We start from the raw sequence: 17,877 nt of genomic DNA, 5'->3' as shown, positions 1-17,877 counted from the left end.
CTCATCTGAAGCAGAATATATGGCAGCTAGCACAGCTTTGTGTGAGGCCATATGGCTTAGAAAATTGCTTGTGAACCTATTCAGAAGGAATATGGAGGCGACTAGGATCGTGTGCGATAATCAGAGTTGCATCAAGCTCTCTGAGAATCCAGTGTTTCATGATAGGTCGAAGCATATTGATATCCAGTGTCACTTTGTCAGGGACTGTGTCCAACGAGGAGCTATACAGTTGAGCTACACTCCTACAGGAGAACAGGTGGCAGACATCCTAACCAAGGCCCTTGGAAGGACTAAGTTTGACTACTTCAGGGAAAATATGGGAATGGTAAAGAACCCATTTCAGTGGCAGAAATGGGAGTAATAACAACAAGGATGCAGAGGGAGTTGCAGTGTAGATGCAGTGTTGGGAGGAAGGACCAGCAGCAGCATGGACGTAGAGGGAGTTGCAATACAGATGCAACAGTGGTAGTGGCAGGGCCATGGGTAGTAGTACAAGATGCAACAGTGCAGAGGATGTTGGGCAACAGGCCTAGCATCAGCACAGGGATCGATGCCGGATGATCAGAGTGATGCTCAGTGAAGAGTATTACTAGAGCACAGTCCTCGCTAAGAGGGAGTGTTGATTTTGGGTAGCATCAGATGTGCTCTAGCCACAAAAATTAGTGGAGAGGCTAAGGCACATGAGATCTCCAATACCCAGAAAGGGTTTGGGCAAATTCTAAACAGTTTGGGAGATATTAAAATAATTAATATTTTTAATGGAGTCCCTAAGTCTAAACTTAGGGAAAATAAAATAATGTGAATTAATATAAAACTGTGTTAGAATGGTCCAAAAGTCATGGATCAAGCCAGATCTAATCTTAGCGTTGATTAGGGACTTAATCTCGGCCGTTGATGTGTCAATGAGAAAAGTATAAGAGGAGGCTTGAGGGTCACTTGGAGAACACACTGAGGGAGACTAGTGAGTTCAATTTCTGGAGCAGGCTTAGCTGAGAAATTGAATTAGTGGTCTGGTAAGCAGTCATGAGGCAGCAAGTACGGAGAGGAGAGGCGGGATCAGCCACTGAAGATCAACGCTGAGGCAGGAGAGGCAGACGCAGGGCTTTTTAGGCAGACGTAGAGGCAGCAGAAGACTATGTAGTCACTAGCTGGGCTTGCGTGGGTGACGCAGAGAGGCCCAGTGCTAACGCAGTCAAGCAGGGGTTGACGTAGAAGGTTGGAGAGCCACGTAGAGGTCAGCTGTGTTGACGCTGGGATTGGGAGAAGTGTTGGAGAATTATTTCTCTCTGTGGGTAAGCTAGTTTGGCACCCTGTTGTACTGAAGAATTGCTGAATAATAAAAACCTCCCTTGCTGCACCGGTTTTCCCGCATTGGGTTTTTCCGGGGATTGTTGTCCAAAATAATTGTGTCAATGTGTTGATTCTTGTGCATATGTTTATTTCTGTATTACAGTGTGATATTTGCAACAATATTTATTTTAATGTTTATTGAAGTAATTTCACGAATAACTTATTGTGGAATAAGTAGGAAAAGTAAATCAGTTGCTGTAGTGATAGAATTTTCACAGTAAGGGCCAAAGAGTTGAAAGCCTTGGCGTTATCAGTCACAATCTTGGCTGGAACACCAAACCTTGTTACAATTCGTTCTTCCAGGAAGTCCATAATGACTTGGTTAATGGCTTTCTTGGTGGGGATAACCTCCACCACTTAGTTAGGTAGTTGGTGGCAGTAAGGATCCATTTGTGACCATTGCTAGAGTTTTCCTTGAATTCTCCTATGAAATCAAGGCCCCATTGTTGAAATGGGGCTTCAATGACAACGCTCTTTAGTGGCAAGGCTAGGAGTTGTTGTTTTCCTGTGAACAATTGACATGGTTGGCAAGTTTTAAGAAAACTTAAGGTGTCGGCAAAGATGGTAGGCCAATAGTAACTGCCTTGAGGATTTTGTGGGCAATAATCCTTGCAATGTAATGTCCACCACAAAATCTAGCAAGAAATTCCTTGACAAGTTTATCAGGTTCTTATTTGTTCATGCAACGGAGATTGACCCCATTTGGGCTCATCCAACCTAGGCCATCTTGGGTCAAATAATACTTAGTGGCTTTCAATCTAAGGGCTCTTCATTTGTCTTCCACTAGACTAGGAGGGACAAACAAGTTCCTAAGGTAATATATGATATCAAAGTACCATTCATCTTCTTCCAATTCTACGGTAGTTGTGCAAACTTGTTCCTCCTCGCCCATTTGGATGACCTTATTATTGCCTTTGGTCCCCTAATGATCTTTTTGGATGAATTCCTAAGTTGTATTCTTGGATTTTTGAAACCCATTTGCCTCTTGACCCCAAGCAATCACTTTGTGATAACACGTATTTGACGACAGGATATGGGAGAAAGGCATGCATTCAGTTATATTGTACATAGGCTCAAAAAAACTTAAATGATTTGACAAGAGCGTGTGAAAATTCCACAACCGGAATCCCGACTGCAGTAACTGATGATATTACTCCTATTTGTTAAATTCCTTTAAACAAATTACTTGTAGTTTCCTACGACAAATATTATAATACATACTCTGCAACCTTCACTTAATTAAATTTTTTCAGAAACAAGAGACTGAGCAAGAAAGAAAATACAACACAATGGACATTGTTGATTTTGGACAAATGTCCTCGAAAAAACCCAATGTGGGAAAACCGGTGCAACAGATCTGAGGGTTTATTATTATCAACTGAATACATCTCTGAATACCTCTCAGGTTATTCAATTACATAGAGAAATACTGGCAGAAAGATTTGTGAGATTACCTCACACAATCACTAAGAAAATCCCGGCTGATTCGGGCTCTAGATGAAGTGCCTCTGGTAGGGCCTACGTTGCCTCTGCGTAGTCCTCACGCAGTGCCTGCATCAACCTCTCTAGGCACTGCGTTACCCAGTTTGCCGATCGACATAATCAATGAGAAAATCTCGACTGATCTAGACTCTAATGAAGTGCCTTTGGCATGCCCTACGTTGCCTTTGCGCAGTCCTCACGCAGTCCCTGCGTCAACCTCTCTAGGCACTGCATCACCCAGTTTGCTAATCGATTTGTTGCCTGGAGTCTCTGCTCTCAGCCTTCCGGTCTCACAATCCGTTTCACGGCTTTTGAAACTGACTCTCCCTAGCAAAATCTCAGATTCTCTCTCATCCTTTGTGCTGCCTCTGCGTGGCCCTGCATCAGCCTTTGCGTTTGGGCTACTGGATCACTCTTTGCTGATGATTCTCTGGCTGAGAAAATCTCTCTCTCCGGATGTTATCCCTGCCCCTCAACTGCAAGAAATCTCCTCGAGCAAAACTTCCTCCTGAGAACTTCTCACTTCAGAAATTTTATCTCTTGATCTCTCGCTGTGTTTTCCAAATGACCCTCAAGCTTTCTTAAATAATCTTCTCGTTGACATTCAACGACCCAGATTAAAAGCTAATCAATGGCTAAGATCATTTTAGCTTGATCTTTGTCTTCTTCTAGAAGTTACACCCACAATTAGATTAATACCCATTAATATTTTTAATTTCCTAAGTTTGGACTTAGAGTCCCATTAAAAAATATTAATTATTTTAATAAAGTTGTTTATGGGTGGAATTTCCCAAAACGCTTTCTGGGTTCTTTGAAATACATGTACCCAAGCCTCCTTGCAAAATTTGAGGCCTAGAGCACATCTGATGCTACCTCAAATCAACACTCCCTCTTAGCGAGGAATGTGCTCTAGCAATATACGCTGTGCATATTGCTCTGACTCTGAAGCATCGTCCTCTGCACTGTTGATGTCTGACATGCTGTCCACCAACTACTGCGCTGTCGTTGCAAATGTACTGCTGCTGACACTGCCACTGTCAACACTACATCCATACTACAACTCCCTCTCAAGTGCTGCCTTTGTGGTGCTACTAGCACTACCACTGCCAACTGCCACTGCACTGCAAATTGTTGTTGCTACTCCATCCGTAACAGAAAAACATCGAAAATTACTGAACTAACTGTGTTCAGTATGATACCACGTGAATATTGAAGCCTAACTGCTGCTAATCTCTGCACTGACCCTCTGAATATACTGCGCTGCTGTTGACCTTTGCTTTGTGCCATCTGCACTGTTGACAACTCTGCTTTGTGTTGTTTAGTCTCTGGTGCTCCTAGCCACTACAATTGTCTCCCTGTCACTCCTCGGCACCATCTGACACTATTCCATCCTGCTACTGCAAAATTGGGCTCTCGTAGCAAGGTATTGATCCGAGAGGTGGACTCCTCAAGGATCTTGCCCATCTGTAGCTCTTTCGAACTACAACTCCAAATCAGCCCACCTCCCTCCTGGAGGTATCTCGACTGTCATGGCGAACTCCTCCTCTTCGATCTTTGCGGGCGCAGCCTTCGGATCGTGTTTCTCATCCTTGTCCTTCTTCTTGAGAGGACACTGAGTAGCGTAGTGACCCATCTCACCACACTTGAAACACTTGATCTTTGAGACGTCCTTCTTATGTCTCCGCTGCTCCTGCTATCCCTTCGATGCAAGGGCTACATTATCCTCCTCCTCCTTGGGCTTCGACCCACTGCTGCTGCTTCCGTCAAGTTTAACCTTGACTAAGTCTCTCCTCAACTCCTCTTGTTTTAGAGTTGTCCACATCTCATCCCAATTCGGCAATGTTGCTTTGCCCAGGATACTCTGGACAAAGACTTGCCACTCATTTGAGACAGAATTGAGGGCCAGTCTAACCAACTCTAAATCTTGAGGTGTATGCCCCGCAACAAACAATTCATCACAAGTCTCCTTAAGCTTCGTGAGGAATGGATCCACATGCTCCCCCTTCTGCATCTGAGCAAATCTCAACTTCTGCTCCAAGTACATCTTCCGCTGCTCGAAAGATCCTTGATATAGCATTGCCAAGGCATCCCACATCTCCTTAGCAGTCCCTCTGCTAGCGACATGACACACCACGTGATCCTTTACTCCATCAAGGATCATCCTCTTGGCCTTCGCCATTTCTGATCTGTATTTCTTCAATGGATTTGCATCTACAGGGACAACCGCCACACTATTGACGTATGTCTTAAGGGCATGCTCATCTAGAAGGAATGACATTCTAGCCTTCCAGATGACATAGTTCGATGCTCCGTCCAACCTGTCCTGATCCCTCAAGCCACTAGTTGCTATTTCTACCAAAAATAGAAAGTCGAATGCCCTCCTCTGTCCTCTATTCTGTTGCTGGGCTAGCCTATGCACTCCCTACTGGAGCTAGTAAAACTGCTGCCCCTTGTTGCTGCTCAACTCTAGAGAATTCGAATTCCTTGGCTAGGAATTCTTTGAGGAAGAAATTCCCTTAGCCGCGCTTCTTCTCTTTTTTCTGACGATTTTTTGCCCAACAAACTGCCTGCAAAAAACTTTGCGTCCCACCAGCTCTCCTCACGCCGAGGCTTCAACGCTGCTTCCTCTGTCCCGACAAAAATTCGATCTGGAAGCCCTTCTCTCTGTCGACTCTCTCGGAGAGAGACTGCCTCGAAATTTCAACCCTTTGGCTAAGAACTGGACAAACACTTTGGGGGTTTCGAACTGCTGCCTCATGCAGCTTTTCAACTTCCCTCTTCTGCTCAGTGTTGGATCTACCGACTCTGCTCTTCGTGCTTCACCTGCAGCTTTGATACTATGTGAAATTCCACAACTGGAATCCCTACTGCAACAACTGATGATATTACTCCTATTTGTTAAATTCCTCTAAACAAATTACTTGCAGTTTCCTATGACAAATATCGTAATACATACACTGCAAACTTCACTTAATTAAATATTATGTAGAAACAAGAGACTGAGCAAGAAAGAAAATACAACACAATGGACACTGTTGTTTTTGGACAAATGTCCCCGGAAAAACCCAATGCGGGAAAACCAATGTAGCAGATCTGAGGGTTTATTATTATTAAGTAGTAGCAAACTTTGAATACATCTCTAAATACCTCTCCGATTATTTAGTTACAAAGAGAAAAAATGGCAAAAAGATTTGTGAGATTACCTCACACAATCACTAAGAAAATCCCCGCTGATCCAGACTCTGGATGAAGTGCCTCTGGCAAGCCCTATGCTGCCTCTGCGCAGTCCTCACGCAATCCCTGCGTCAACCTCTCTAGTCACTGCGTCACCCAGTTTGCTGACCGATTTACTGCCTGGAGTCTCTGCTCTTAGCCTCCCGGTCTCTCCCTGGTTCCCGACTTCTGAAATTGACTCTCCCCAGCAAAATCTTGGACTCTCTCTCACCCTCTGCGCTGCCTCTGCATGGCCCTGCGTCAGCCTCTGCGTTTGGGCTACTGGATCACTCTCTACCTCTCTTTGCTGATGATTCTCCGACTGAGAAAATCTCTCTCCAGATGCTATCCTTGCCCCTCAACTGCAAGAAATATCCTTGATCAGAACTTCCTCCTGAGAACTTCTCACTTCAGAAATTCGATCTTTGATCTCTCGCTGTGTTTTCCAAATGACTCTCAAGCTTCCTTAAATAATCTTCTCGTTGACATTCAACGACCCAGATTAAAAGCTAGTCAATGGCTAAGATCATTTTAGCTTGATCCTTGTCTTCTTCTAGAAGTTACACCCACAATTAGATTAATACCCATTAATATTTTTAATTTCCTAAGTTTAGACTTAGAGTCCCATTAAAAATTATTAATTATTTTAATAAAATTGTTTATGGGTGGAATTTCCTAAAACACTTTCTAGGTTCTTTGGAATACATGTACCCAAGCCTCCCTGCAAAATTTGAGGCCTAGAGCACATCCGATGCTACCTCAAATCAATAGAGCCTATACTTGCTCTTTGGTGAGAGTATAACTCATCTTGGCATTCTGCAAGGGCTTACTCATAAATGCAATTGGCCTTTCATTTCCCTCGTCATCCTTTTGCATCAATATTCTCACAATTGTGTCCTTAAATGCAAATGAGTAAATGATAAAATCCTTGGAACAATTAGGACTAATTAAGATGATAGCGGAGGCTATTCTATCCTTGATTTCCTGGAAAATTTGTCCTTTGTTCTATCCCAAACATATGGAGTATCCTTCTTTAGTAAATCATTCATGTGTTTGACAATCTCAACAAAATTTGTAACAAACCTTCTTACGGAGTTAATCTTACCAAAGAATGATCTTAAGGTCTTCTTATCCTTTGGGGGAGGAATCCCCTTAATAGCCTCTATTATTTTCGGGTCAATACTAATTCCATCTTTTGAAACGATGTGTTAATTTTCCACTATTCTCTGCTATTACAATCACTTTAGCCGAATATTTTCTTCAATTAGCATTCAAATTTAGTTTTCCAATGATAAATAACAATTGTAGCTAGAACAATAAATGCAATGTACAATAGAAGACAAACAAGAGCAATAACAAGAGACACCAAATTTAGTCAAAGACTCGGAAAAAACCCCACAAGGGGGAAATCCCTTTCAAATTCTTCTTCTTATTAGATTGTCATAAAATGTTTAGTAGAGAGATTACAATGATCCAATTTAGCATCCAAGAGTTAGAGGTCAACACCTTTGACTTTCCAACAAACCAATATCCAAAATCCAATATCAAATCTGGTCAAACTGTCAAATCTGCAATTCTGGTTAAAGTCAACAACAATCAAAGGTGCCCTAACCAATCCAAAAGTCAACAGTCAAACTCCTCCAAAAGAGCTCGGTCAACTGCCCAAGAATGCAGACTTAAATGCTGGTCAAAATGAAGTCAAAACAGTCCCAAACAACTCAGTCAAACTTGGTAAAAGGAGAGAGAAAACATATGCAGTTAAACTTCAGATTTTAGAGCTCAAAGTTAATGGTCAGCAGTAGTCAAAGGTGCCCAGAAAATTTCGGCTTCTCCACAGAATTTTTTATTTTACCAAGTGTTTTAGCAATATCTTAAGGATCAATTTGCATGAATTACATGTGTAGTTTTAGAGCCCTCCCACACAACATGGTTTAAAATTATACAAGTTTTAGGCATCTAAAACTTGACTATAAAGCCTTCAATTACTTTATCAAGTGTTTTAGCAATAGCTTAAGGATCAATTTGCATGAATTACATGTGTCATTTTAGAGCCCTCCCACACAACATGGTTTAAAATTATACAAGTTTAGCATATGAAACATTATTCTTCTTTGCTCTCTAGATTAACTCTTACAGAAACTGTTGATCCATATATGACCCAACTTATTCCTAGTTTGCAAAAAATTGCAGCACCATTGAATGAATTATGCTTTTCTTCACTTTTTCTACAAAATCAAAATATATAGTGTATATAATAAGAAAGGATGTTACTAGGAAGTGTTTTGAACATTGGAAATAAGTAACATTATGTTATTAATGATGGAAATGAGGTTCAATATTATAATATTTGAACTAAAGATGAGATGTTTGCATATTTTACATCTTTGAAGAAATTGAAATATATGAGAACTTAGTGGTACATGAATACAAGCAAAAGGTATGGCGCATCACGACATATGCATAACACTAAAGATTTTGAAAGTATGTGATTTTGGTAATTGGTTTTTATAAAGGCACTTAAGTTATCATTGCATATCCATTAAAAGTGCCAATGATGTTTCTTTTTAAATAGTGAACTGGTTAGCTTAAAATCTCATAAGTGAGAAAATTAGCAGTAGAGACACGCAAGGCAATAGCATGAAATGAGACATGGTATAAGACGGATTAGGGCCATGATAAAAAATTGAAAATGATAATTGTGCTCGTAGGAGCAGGGAGATATTCAAGTGGTTGTGCAGATTTTGATTTTCAAGGTTTAGCAAAAGTGATCTACATTGAGGTTTCTTGGACGAGTGAAGAAAAATGGCCAATTTTTGCAGGCTGAGCGCACAAAGGGAGAAATATCGTAATATCTAGTCTCTCCTACCACTACTCTTTTGGCTCAAATTTGATTCTTGCCATTTGCAAGTCTCCTCGACTCGAATTCGATTCTTGCTATCTGCATGAAACTAGGCATGGTATAAGAAGGATTAGGGCCATGATAAAATATTGAAAATGATAATCGTGCTCGCACGAAGATATTCAAGCAGTTGTGCAGATTTTGATTTTCAAGGTTTAGCAAAAGTGATCTACTTGAAAGTTTGCTGGACGACTGAAGAAAAACGGCCAATTTTTGCACGCTGAATGCACAAAGGGAGAAATATTGTAGTTTCCAGTCTCTCCTTCCACTTCTCTTCTCTACTCGATTTCTCTCCAACTGCTCTTCTCGACTCGAATTTGATTTTTTCCATCTGCATGTTTCCATATTTGGCTGATTCACATGGCAAATAATTCAATGGAACATTTTCTCGAAACCCTGGGTACATTTACACAATGTGTCCAGAGTAAATTATCCAATTATTTTCAAAGTAATATGAATATTAGAGATTCTAAAATATCAATGAGCAAAGTTGGGGACGATTCGACAACTTGGCAATTGGGAAGGGAAGCTAAAGGTGGGGTTGTCCATGAGAAAAAGCAAGGAGCGGATTATTTGGATACAACTTATTTAGGAAAAACTTTCTAGAGCACAGATGAATCTTCCGTTGGCGTACAATTTTTTCGGTAAATTCTCTTTTTTCTCTACAATAGATGCGATGAATGCATAAAAACCGATTAGTGTTTTCTAGAGTAAGCTTGCAAACGACTTTGTAAAACCTTAGCTGAGCAAACGATTAGCTCAGACAACTTTGGTTAAATTTTAATTTAAATTGTTTTAAAATTAAAATTTACCTCAACAATTGTTTTAAATTAAAATTTACTGCAACAATCTCCACGCCCATTCTTAAATTCCCTTTATTCATTGTTACGGTGGAATGTTCTTTTAAGATGTTATTATGATATGTATTTGGAAGTATGGTTTCAATGAGTGGACAATGACAAAACTTACTATTCTTTAGTTTTCTTTTTTCCGGAAAATTAGAGGGAAATTCAAGGATGTTTTTTTTAGATTGATTTGTGTATTGCATCTCTAGTAAATTTGTTGGTGTAAATTAATGCACCCCACTGAGAGAATTTGAATTGACACCTGCTAACATGGAACTAGCAAAATGCCTAACACCATTAACACTGGTTGAGCTAACCCTTTGGGCTAGCCTACTATCTTCTTTTAAAGAAATGTAGAGGCAAATTAATAGGCTTTTACATAGTTGCTATGCTTGCTTGAGTTAGACTAGGCTTGCAAGTCTAACTCAGGGACGACTTGAATACATATGGAATGAGACCAGGTACAGGTTTGACTTGCTCAAAGAATAAAAAGCCAAGTATGATTCTCTTAAACTTGTGAGTCAAACCTGAGTTAGACTAAGGTGAGTCAACTTGCTGACAATGAATTTATAAATCAAATGAAAAAAAGCCTCTTTTTATTTGCTATTCTAGGATTGTTGTCAAGTACTTCATCGGTGATGGATTTGGAACAACAGATGAGAAGGGTGAGGCTATGCCCCTTGCTGTAGATGGGACTGCTACTCTTTCATTTAGCCTTTTAAATGTAGAGCCTGTTGATTGGATATATGACTGGGACTTTGAGAAACTAGAGAATCATTTCTTATCCCCTTTGGTAGAGATGCTAGCTCCTATAGCAAATTTAGCTATGGAGAGCCAGGTTTTGTATAACACACAAAAGGTAGCTTAAACATGATGCTCATTTGTTCTATTTGCCACCCTTGACAAAGAAGTCCTCAAATCAAAACCATAGGAATGAAGTAATGGAGGTTGGTAGAAGTTGATTGCAATAAGGTCGAGGAGGAATTGAGGCTGGCCGAAGGTTGCTGTAGCAGGTTGAGTGGACAACAAGCTAATGGGGGGTTGAGTATTGAGGGCTAAAACATGCTGGTATAGTACAAAGGGCTAAAGGAGGAGTCTTTATGTGAGCAACAAGTGGATAGAAATCTAAAGGAGTTGATCTTCTGTGGAAGGTTGATTGCTAAGGAGAGTCAAATAGCAAATGGAAGACAATGTTACAAATATTCAAAAGGAAGTTACTCGAGATCCAGAGGGAGTTGAGGAGTTCTTTATTGATGTATTTGTCTTGGAGTCTTCATGTTTGTGAGGATGAAGAAACAAAGGAATCTAAGCTTGATGAGATTGCATATGGACTTCATTAAGGAGGAAAAGATCAAGAGGGAGTTGACAATTTCCTACAACACAACAATTTCTTCCTTAATCAAGAAATAAATACTTCATATCTTTCTCCCTTGATTATTGTTATTTGGCCTTGGTGAACCTCTTGTCTTTGTATTTTTGCTTGATTATAATTGTTTCTTCCATGACCTCCTGAATGAGGTTTGCAAGTACATCTTTAAGGCTACCGAGGCAGTGATTCTAGCAGCAGAAGGCCACATCAGGAAGAATGAAGCAATGCTTGTGGCAAGAAGGTTCTCCTGGTAAGAGGGAGTAAAAGGATATGTTTTGCTCTAGTATCTGATGGATAGGTTCTTGTATGACCTAAGGGCTTGAGCACAAACTCAACAGAGTGATTGGTGTTCGAAAGGAAGAAATTGTACAAATTGTTAGATCATCCAGGATCATGCCAGATGACAGGAAGAACTTCCAGTTTCGAGGGAGCAGATCGTTAGGCATAGTGGAAGAAGCATCTTTCTTAGAGGATGTCATGGGTTGAGATTGTGAAGATGCTCAGAAGCAAAAGGTCTCTTGGAGAAGTATGTTGTCTTTGAGGAGACCATGTCAAATAGCGGAAGGACTTGATTACATGACAAGGGGAGCAGTGATAGTAGAAGGACTTGTCTACATGACAGAGGGAGTAGCAACAGCAAAGAGACTTGTTACGTGACAAAGTGAGCAACTAGGACTACCATAGGAAGACCTTCTTTAGTGTTAGAGGGATTTGGCATCGAAGATTGAAATGAAAGATTCTGGCTAGATACACTATATCTTGAGATTGGAGATTTAGATTTGGTGGATCTCATGATGTCCAGGAAGTTGATTGGATCCTTGATGCAGATGGTTAGACCACGTCAGATATTTGCTTTGCAGTGAGCATCTTGAGATAGTTTATGGTTGAGATGAGGCATGTAAATTGGGTTGCAACAAAGCATGGCTGAGGTACCTTTGTGGTATAGTAGATATGGTTTGAGATATGTCTTAGGTGGTGAAGTGAGGCTGCAAGATATACAAATTCAAATTGGGTCGGGAGTGCGGAGGATAGAAAGAGCACATCGGGGTGCTGCTTCAACTTTGGATCGACTATGATATCTTGGTTTAGTAGGAAGCAGACTTCTGTCACACTCATTACAATAGAGGCAAAGTATATCGCAACTAGTGCCACAAGTCATGAAGTAGTGTGGCTTTGGAAGCTACTTGCATGACTCTTTGATCATGTCACTTCATCTGAGACATGGCGTAGAAAGGAGCAGTGGAACTCTAGTACATATCCACTGATGAGTAGATTGCAGACATTCTTACCAAACCTTTGTCTAGAGTGAAGTTTGTGTACTTTAGAGACAAGTTTGGTGCATAGTTTTAAAATTCGGCCGTTTTGAAACCGAAACGGCCGAGTTGATCCGTTTCGTTGCCCTCAGAAGTGACTCGGTATAAGAAACGGTTCATTTGGCCGAGTCAGCCATGACTCGCCCGAGTCACTGAATGACTCGGCGGAGTCATGGCTGACTCGGCCAACTCAGCTGTTTCCATACTGACTCGGCCGAGTCACAAACAACGGCCCTTAACCCCAGTAAAACAACGATTTAACAATTTTTTAATGATTTTTTAAGGTGTTTGCTGATTGGTTTGGACTCCAATGTGTTTTATGAATTAGTTAAATGTTATTTGGGGTCCATTTCCCCCTCCCAAACCCTATTTAACACACTCAAATGCTCTGTACTATTGATATGCTATTCAAATTTCATGGTAATGTTAAATTCTTAAAGTAAAAGTGACATTCTCCTTAATCTTCGTTTTCATCCTTTTACTTAAATTTTTAACATTACCATGAAATGACTTAGGATGTTTGAAAGTGGTTTCAGCCTCATTGGATTTCATATGGAGAAAGTAGAATTTTAGATTTCATTCAAAATCCAGCAGACTTATCAATTTTTCAGGATTTCAGGATTGGAGGATTGCAATGTTTCCATTGAATTTTGTCATGTATTAGGGTATGGAACTCGTATTTAATCAAGAGCACCAATTCCTCTATGTACCTTGATGTTAGTGACATTGGTTGTCGAACTCCTCTGGGATTCGCTCCCAAACCAGGAGCTTCTGAAAATGTCGCTCCCGCTCCCGTTTTCGCTCTCGCTCCCCACTTTTGCTCCTCCTCCCAAGTAACACTGAGCCAGATGATGTTGGCAACTCTAGCAGTAGCCACTAGCCAGTAGTATTGGTCACAGACTTTTGTTGTAGAGGCCATTTATAGCCTCCTTGGTTATGTGTTTTTGTTTTGATCTCTATATCATCATCGTGTATGTATTGGACAATGCACTGGGTGCCATTTTGATATAATGGATATATTCATGAGCCTACTTTGATCATATGTTGTCTTCTATCTATATTCTAATGCTGTGTGTTTGGAAACATGAATGAAAATCTTTAAAAATATGTGTTTTTATAAAAAATAAATATTTAATGTATTTTTTACAACGACTGAGTCATTGAAATCGAGTCGGCCGAGTTGATACCGAGTCGGAGTCGGAGTCGGAGTCGACCCTTGGCCGAGTCGGAGTCGACCCTTGGCCGAGTCGGAGTTTTAAAACTATGGTTTGGTGTGATGCAGAATGTCTCCTCATTGAGAGGGAGGGTTGATGTCTTTGCAGGATTAGGACAAACCATCTCCTAAAGCCGTAAAGGACTTTGGTTGGGTCATAAAGGACTTTGACCAAGGGTGATGGATACATTCACCCAAGAAGCCAGAAGGACTTGCCTTAGCTCATAAAGGACTTCGATCAGAATGGTGAATGGCCCAAGGCAATTACGGGGGCAAATTACAGGATTGGACAAATCTTCTCTCGAGAATCTAGAAGGACTTGGCTAGGTCATAAAGGAATTTGACCAGAGGAGATAGATGTAATTCGCCTGAGAAGCCATAAAGGACTTTGGCTAAGGGTGAATGGTCTAAGGGTAGATTCTCTCCCGAGAAGCCAGAAGGACTTGGTTGGATCATAAAGGACTTCAACCATAGGAGATTGATACATTTACCTAAGGAGCTGTAAAGGACTTTGGCCAGAGGTAAAAGACTTTGGATACTTACATTGCCCACTTTAAGATGGAAATATCTATAGACATGCATCAACATGGCAAGCTCATGAACTTTTCTTATGGAGGAGAAATTTTAGCTAAGGGGAAATCTATTGCAGCCAAGGAGAATACCTCCCTTGCTAAGGAGTGTTGATTTTTGTTTAGCAATGGGAGGTATTCCCACATGCTAAGATGGCTCCTAAGTCGGCCTAGAAGATTTATGAAAATAAAAATAAAATTTAATTTTTTATAGGGTATCATGTAGGTTCAAGATGGACAAGTCAGTCTGGCTCATGAAGGGACATGCCCCTTGGTGTAAATGCACCCATTCGACTTGTATATATATACACAATGTGACATCCTCATTTGGTCAATTCGAATCATCATCTCTCTTCCATAGTAGCTACACATGGTAGCAGAAAGAAGGACGAATTGACCAAGGCATTGGCTTTTGTACTTTAGCTGGTTTGACTAGCATTGATTGGTTGGTATTTGACTAGGTTTCACTGGTACCTTGGACTTGGATTTTGGCACAGATTTCTAGACAATTTATGTAATTGTGAACCTTGTTGAAGAATAATTTCTCCTAAAAGAAAAGTTGCTGGGTTTTCTCCCAAGTTTGGGTTTCCCAAGGTAAATTTGTTGTCTCTATTGTGCATGGCTGTCTCTTTATGATCTTACTGTTTTCACTGCATTATTGTTGAGATTTTCTATGTATAATTGCTCAATGATATCAGTGGGAGAAAGATAAATTGTTAAAGATCATTAGGTAGTAATTATCATATCAGAAAATTTGGCTTCTACTGTTCATCTTGTAGAAAATTCAATGTTTCAACATTTAGTAGTTTTCTTGTACCTTCCCTAATAGTTTCTTTTAGCTAGTTAGCTAGATACTTAGATTCTTATTCTTTTCTGCATTTGATAGCATTGATAGAGGAGTTACTCTAGCATTCCCACTTTGTACTTTCAATAAATTCATTTTTTAGTCCCATCGAACTACTTTTGTGGTCATTCATTGGACATTAATAAAATTATCTTATCTTATCTACCTTTGGAATTTTGGTCTAGGTGTTGCTTCTCTTTTAGAAGAATATACTATATACTAAGAATTTTCTTTTCTAGAATCTATTTCTTCCATGTCACCAGTGGTTTTGTGTATGATTTCCTTGTTATTAGTTGGTATAGGTTTTGGAGATTTATCAAGTTCAACTCTATCCCTATTGTGACAATTCAAACCTTAGTAAGCCTGTGGTTTTGTCTGAGCAAATGTTCAAAAATCAGACTTAGGGATAACTTAAAGTGGGACAAAAAATCGAACTCAGTTAAACTGCAGGAAGAAGCACTTTTCTCTCTTACAAATGTGCAAACAAGTTTAAATGAGAATAAGAATCACATTTTCTTCTTAAAGAGTGTTTTTTGCTTTTTTTAAATTTTGTTTTCATGCTTGGTACTTTCTGGAAAAAATCAAGCTCTTTTACCTGCAATTTCTCAGCTTTTGTTGACTTAGGAAAAAACTGCAAAATTTCACTGATTTTGTTGGTTATTTTTGTAGTTTTTGTAGCACTTTGAGCCCTGAGCCTTGCCAGCTCAAAGTTGAAAAGAAATCGTACTTTTCAAATGATACATTCTGTTGTATTTAACTATTCAACCCTTACACTTCAATTGATATGTCCCACTGTTCGTGACTGTTCTAACTGAAGAGATTGCCTTGTTACGAAAAGAGAAATAAGAAACTAATGCATGTTGTCCCACATGATTAATTTTTAATTGCGAAAATTCAAGATCTACACTATACATATTAGATAATCTATTTTCCTTGATACAAACAAAACAATTTTAGAAATTTCTTGAGTGCAATCTTACTATTCTTGTTAGAGCATGGTTGAAATGAAAAGCAAAATGCAATTACTTTTACATATTCCGTATTTATTTCATTTGTTCTCTTTGTATTGATAGGACGAGCTAAGAAGGCCAGTATCGAAGGAGGAGTTAGGACGGGCAACATGGACATTACTTCACACAGTTGCAGCTCAGGTCAAAACATGTCTTTGTGAGACTTTTCTGGTTCTATGATAGGAACATGCACAAACATAGGAACACATGGTTGCTTGGGTTTTCACTATTTGACAATTTTAAATAAGTAGTTCTCCTTTATCATGCTTTCTTGCATTGAACTCACGGTGTTTGGAGTTACTATTTTACCAAACAACATTTATTTAGTTTGGTGTTTGTCTTGACAATCTTTGGCTTGGTTTCCTTGCTTGATACATGCCATATAATGGATGTATGGTGTTTTTCCTAGTTGTTTGGCATAGAATATCTATTAATGCCTTCGTAATAAAGGCTTGCGCTATTCAGATGAATGGCTTTGGTTGAAACTTGACGTACACTATATAGTATCCTCATGATTGTGTCTATCCATTCTATCTATTTTGTAGGTTCATGTAACATTCTCACACATTGGCATCCACATCACAAACATCCTACTTATTTTTTTTACTAGAATGATAATTTTCTATTTATATGCAACTCTGCGCCTAGATTGCAGCAAATACATCAGGTAGTACATAGCTATGTCTTCAAAAAGTTTTCTTGAGCCCTCTTATCTAGCAAAAGTACAAATTTTTCCAGAGGGACTCCAAACTTGACAACATAATAAAGGGGTTTTGTAGGTATATACCTTACATATCTGATCCACAAAAAAACAACATTGACATCTAATACTATAACTGATTGATAATGCAATCATTCATAATTGTGCAATGCCTATCTTTTTAGCTCCAAGGAATAGGAGAGGGCTTGAATCGACTATTGACTTTTAAATCTTCCAATCTTAATTTACACCCTTCATTAGCACATAAGTCCACATCTTTATTGAGATCACAAAGAACATGGAAATATGCTATTGAAAAGAACCTTTCCGCTGCTTTTCTAATTCTTTTCATAAGACTTTCTAATGTTTTGTCCCTTAGAGAGGAACTCCTTGTTGAAAATGTAACTAGTTTCGGTCTTCATAATTATTGTAGTCATTTCAATATGTATCCTATGTAACAAACAAAAGAAGAAAATAAAATGTTATTATTTTTAAAGCACGAGTTTCATGCTCTTTATTGATGGTCTTGTTGACCACTACTGGTCAACTTCCCATGCAATACACCCTCTTTTCTTGGTAGAAAGGGGTAGCACCTGAACGACGTGTCCGTGCCAGCCTACAGTCATCAGCAGCTTGATCATTTCAATTGTAAACCCAGTCTGCATGTATGAATTGTAAATAATCTAAGCAGATCAGAGTCATGTATGTAAAATTGCCTAGGTGGACCTAACTTTCTATGATAATCTATGTCCCGGAAGGTTTTTCGTCTCACCGATCCATGGATCGGCAGAGTTTTCCTTCAAACCTGACCCCAAAGCCGGGATGGATTTTGTCATTAGAACTTTAGGAGAATCCTAGTGTGTTAATCTGCTAGATTATAGTTGTGTCGCAGAACTGGGTGATTTATGAGGGTCTGTGTTAAGTGGGCTTGTCCCCTTGAGATGTAAGTTGTAAAAGTCATGATGTAATGTGTCTTGAGGGTCGAAAAATGTTTTAAATCCCCTCGTGAGTCCTAAGTCCTAGGTCCTAGGTGATGTTTCCAAAGGTTTAGTTCGATGATCCATTTAAAA

The 17,877-nt window shown here is 39.6% G+C and overlaps 1 protein-coding gene across 2 annotated transcripts in view; it reads left to right on the top strand.

Annotated features, from left to right (window-relative positions):
• The window catches only part of ERV1 (Erv1/Alr family protein), a 240,133-nt gene that overhangs the window by 17,618 nt on the left and 204,638 nt on the right, over window positions 1-17,877 (top strand). For both annotated transcript variants that reach the window (XM_089423484.1, XM_089423483.1), the window contains exon 2: window positions 16,171-16,248. In XM_089423484.1, the coding sequence (XP_089279610.1) occupies window positions 16,171-16,248 (78 nt within the window). The remainder of the gene's footprint in view (window positions 1-16,170; window positions 16,249-17,877) is intronic.

The sequence above is a fragment of the Pinus tabuliformis genome, chromosome 4_1 (assembly GCF_031772625.1).
Source record: "Pinus tabuliformis cultivar Carrire ecotype Pingquan chromosome 4_1, CPIR1, whole genome shotgun sequence".
NCBI classification, from domain to species: Eukaryota; Viridiplantae; Streptophyta; class Pinopsida; order Pinales; family Pinaceae; genus Pinus; species Pinus tabuliformis.
This window is presented reverse-complemented; position numbering and strand designations above follow the sequence as displayed.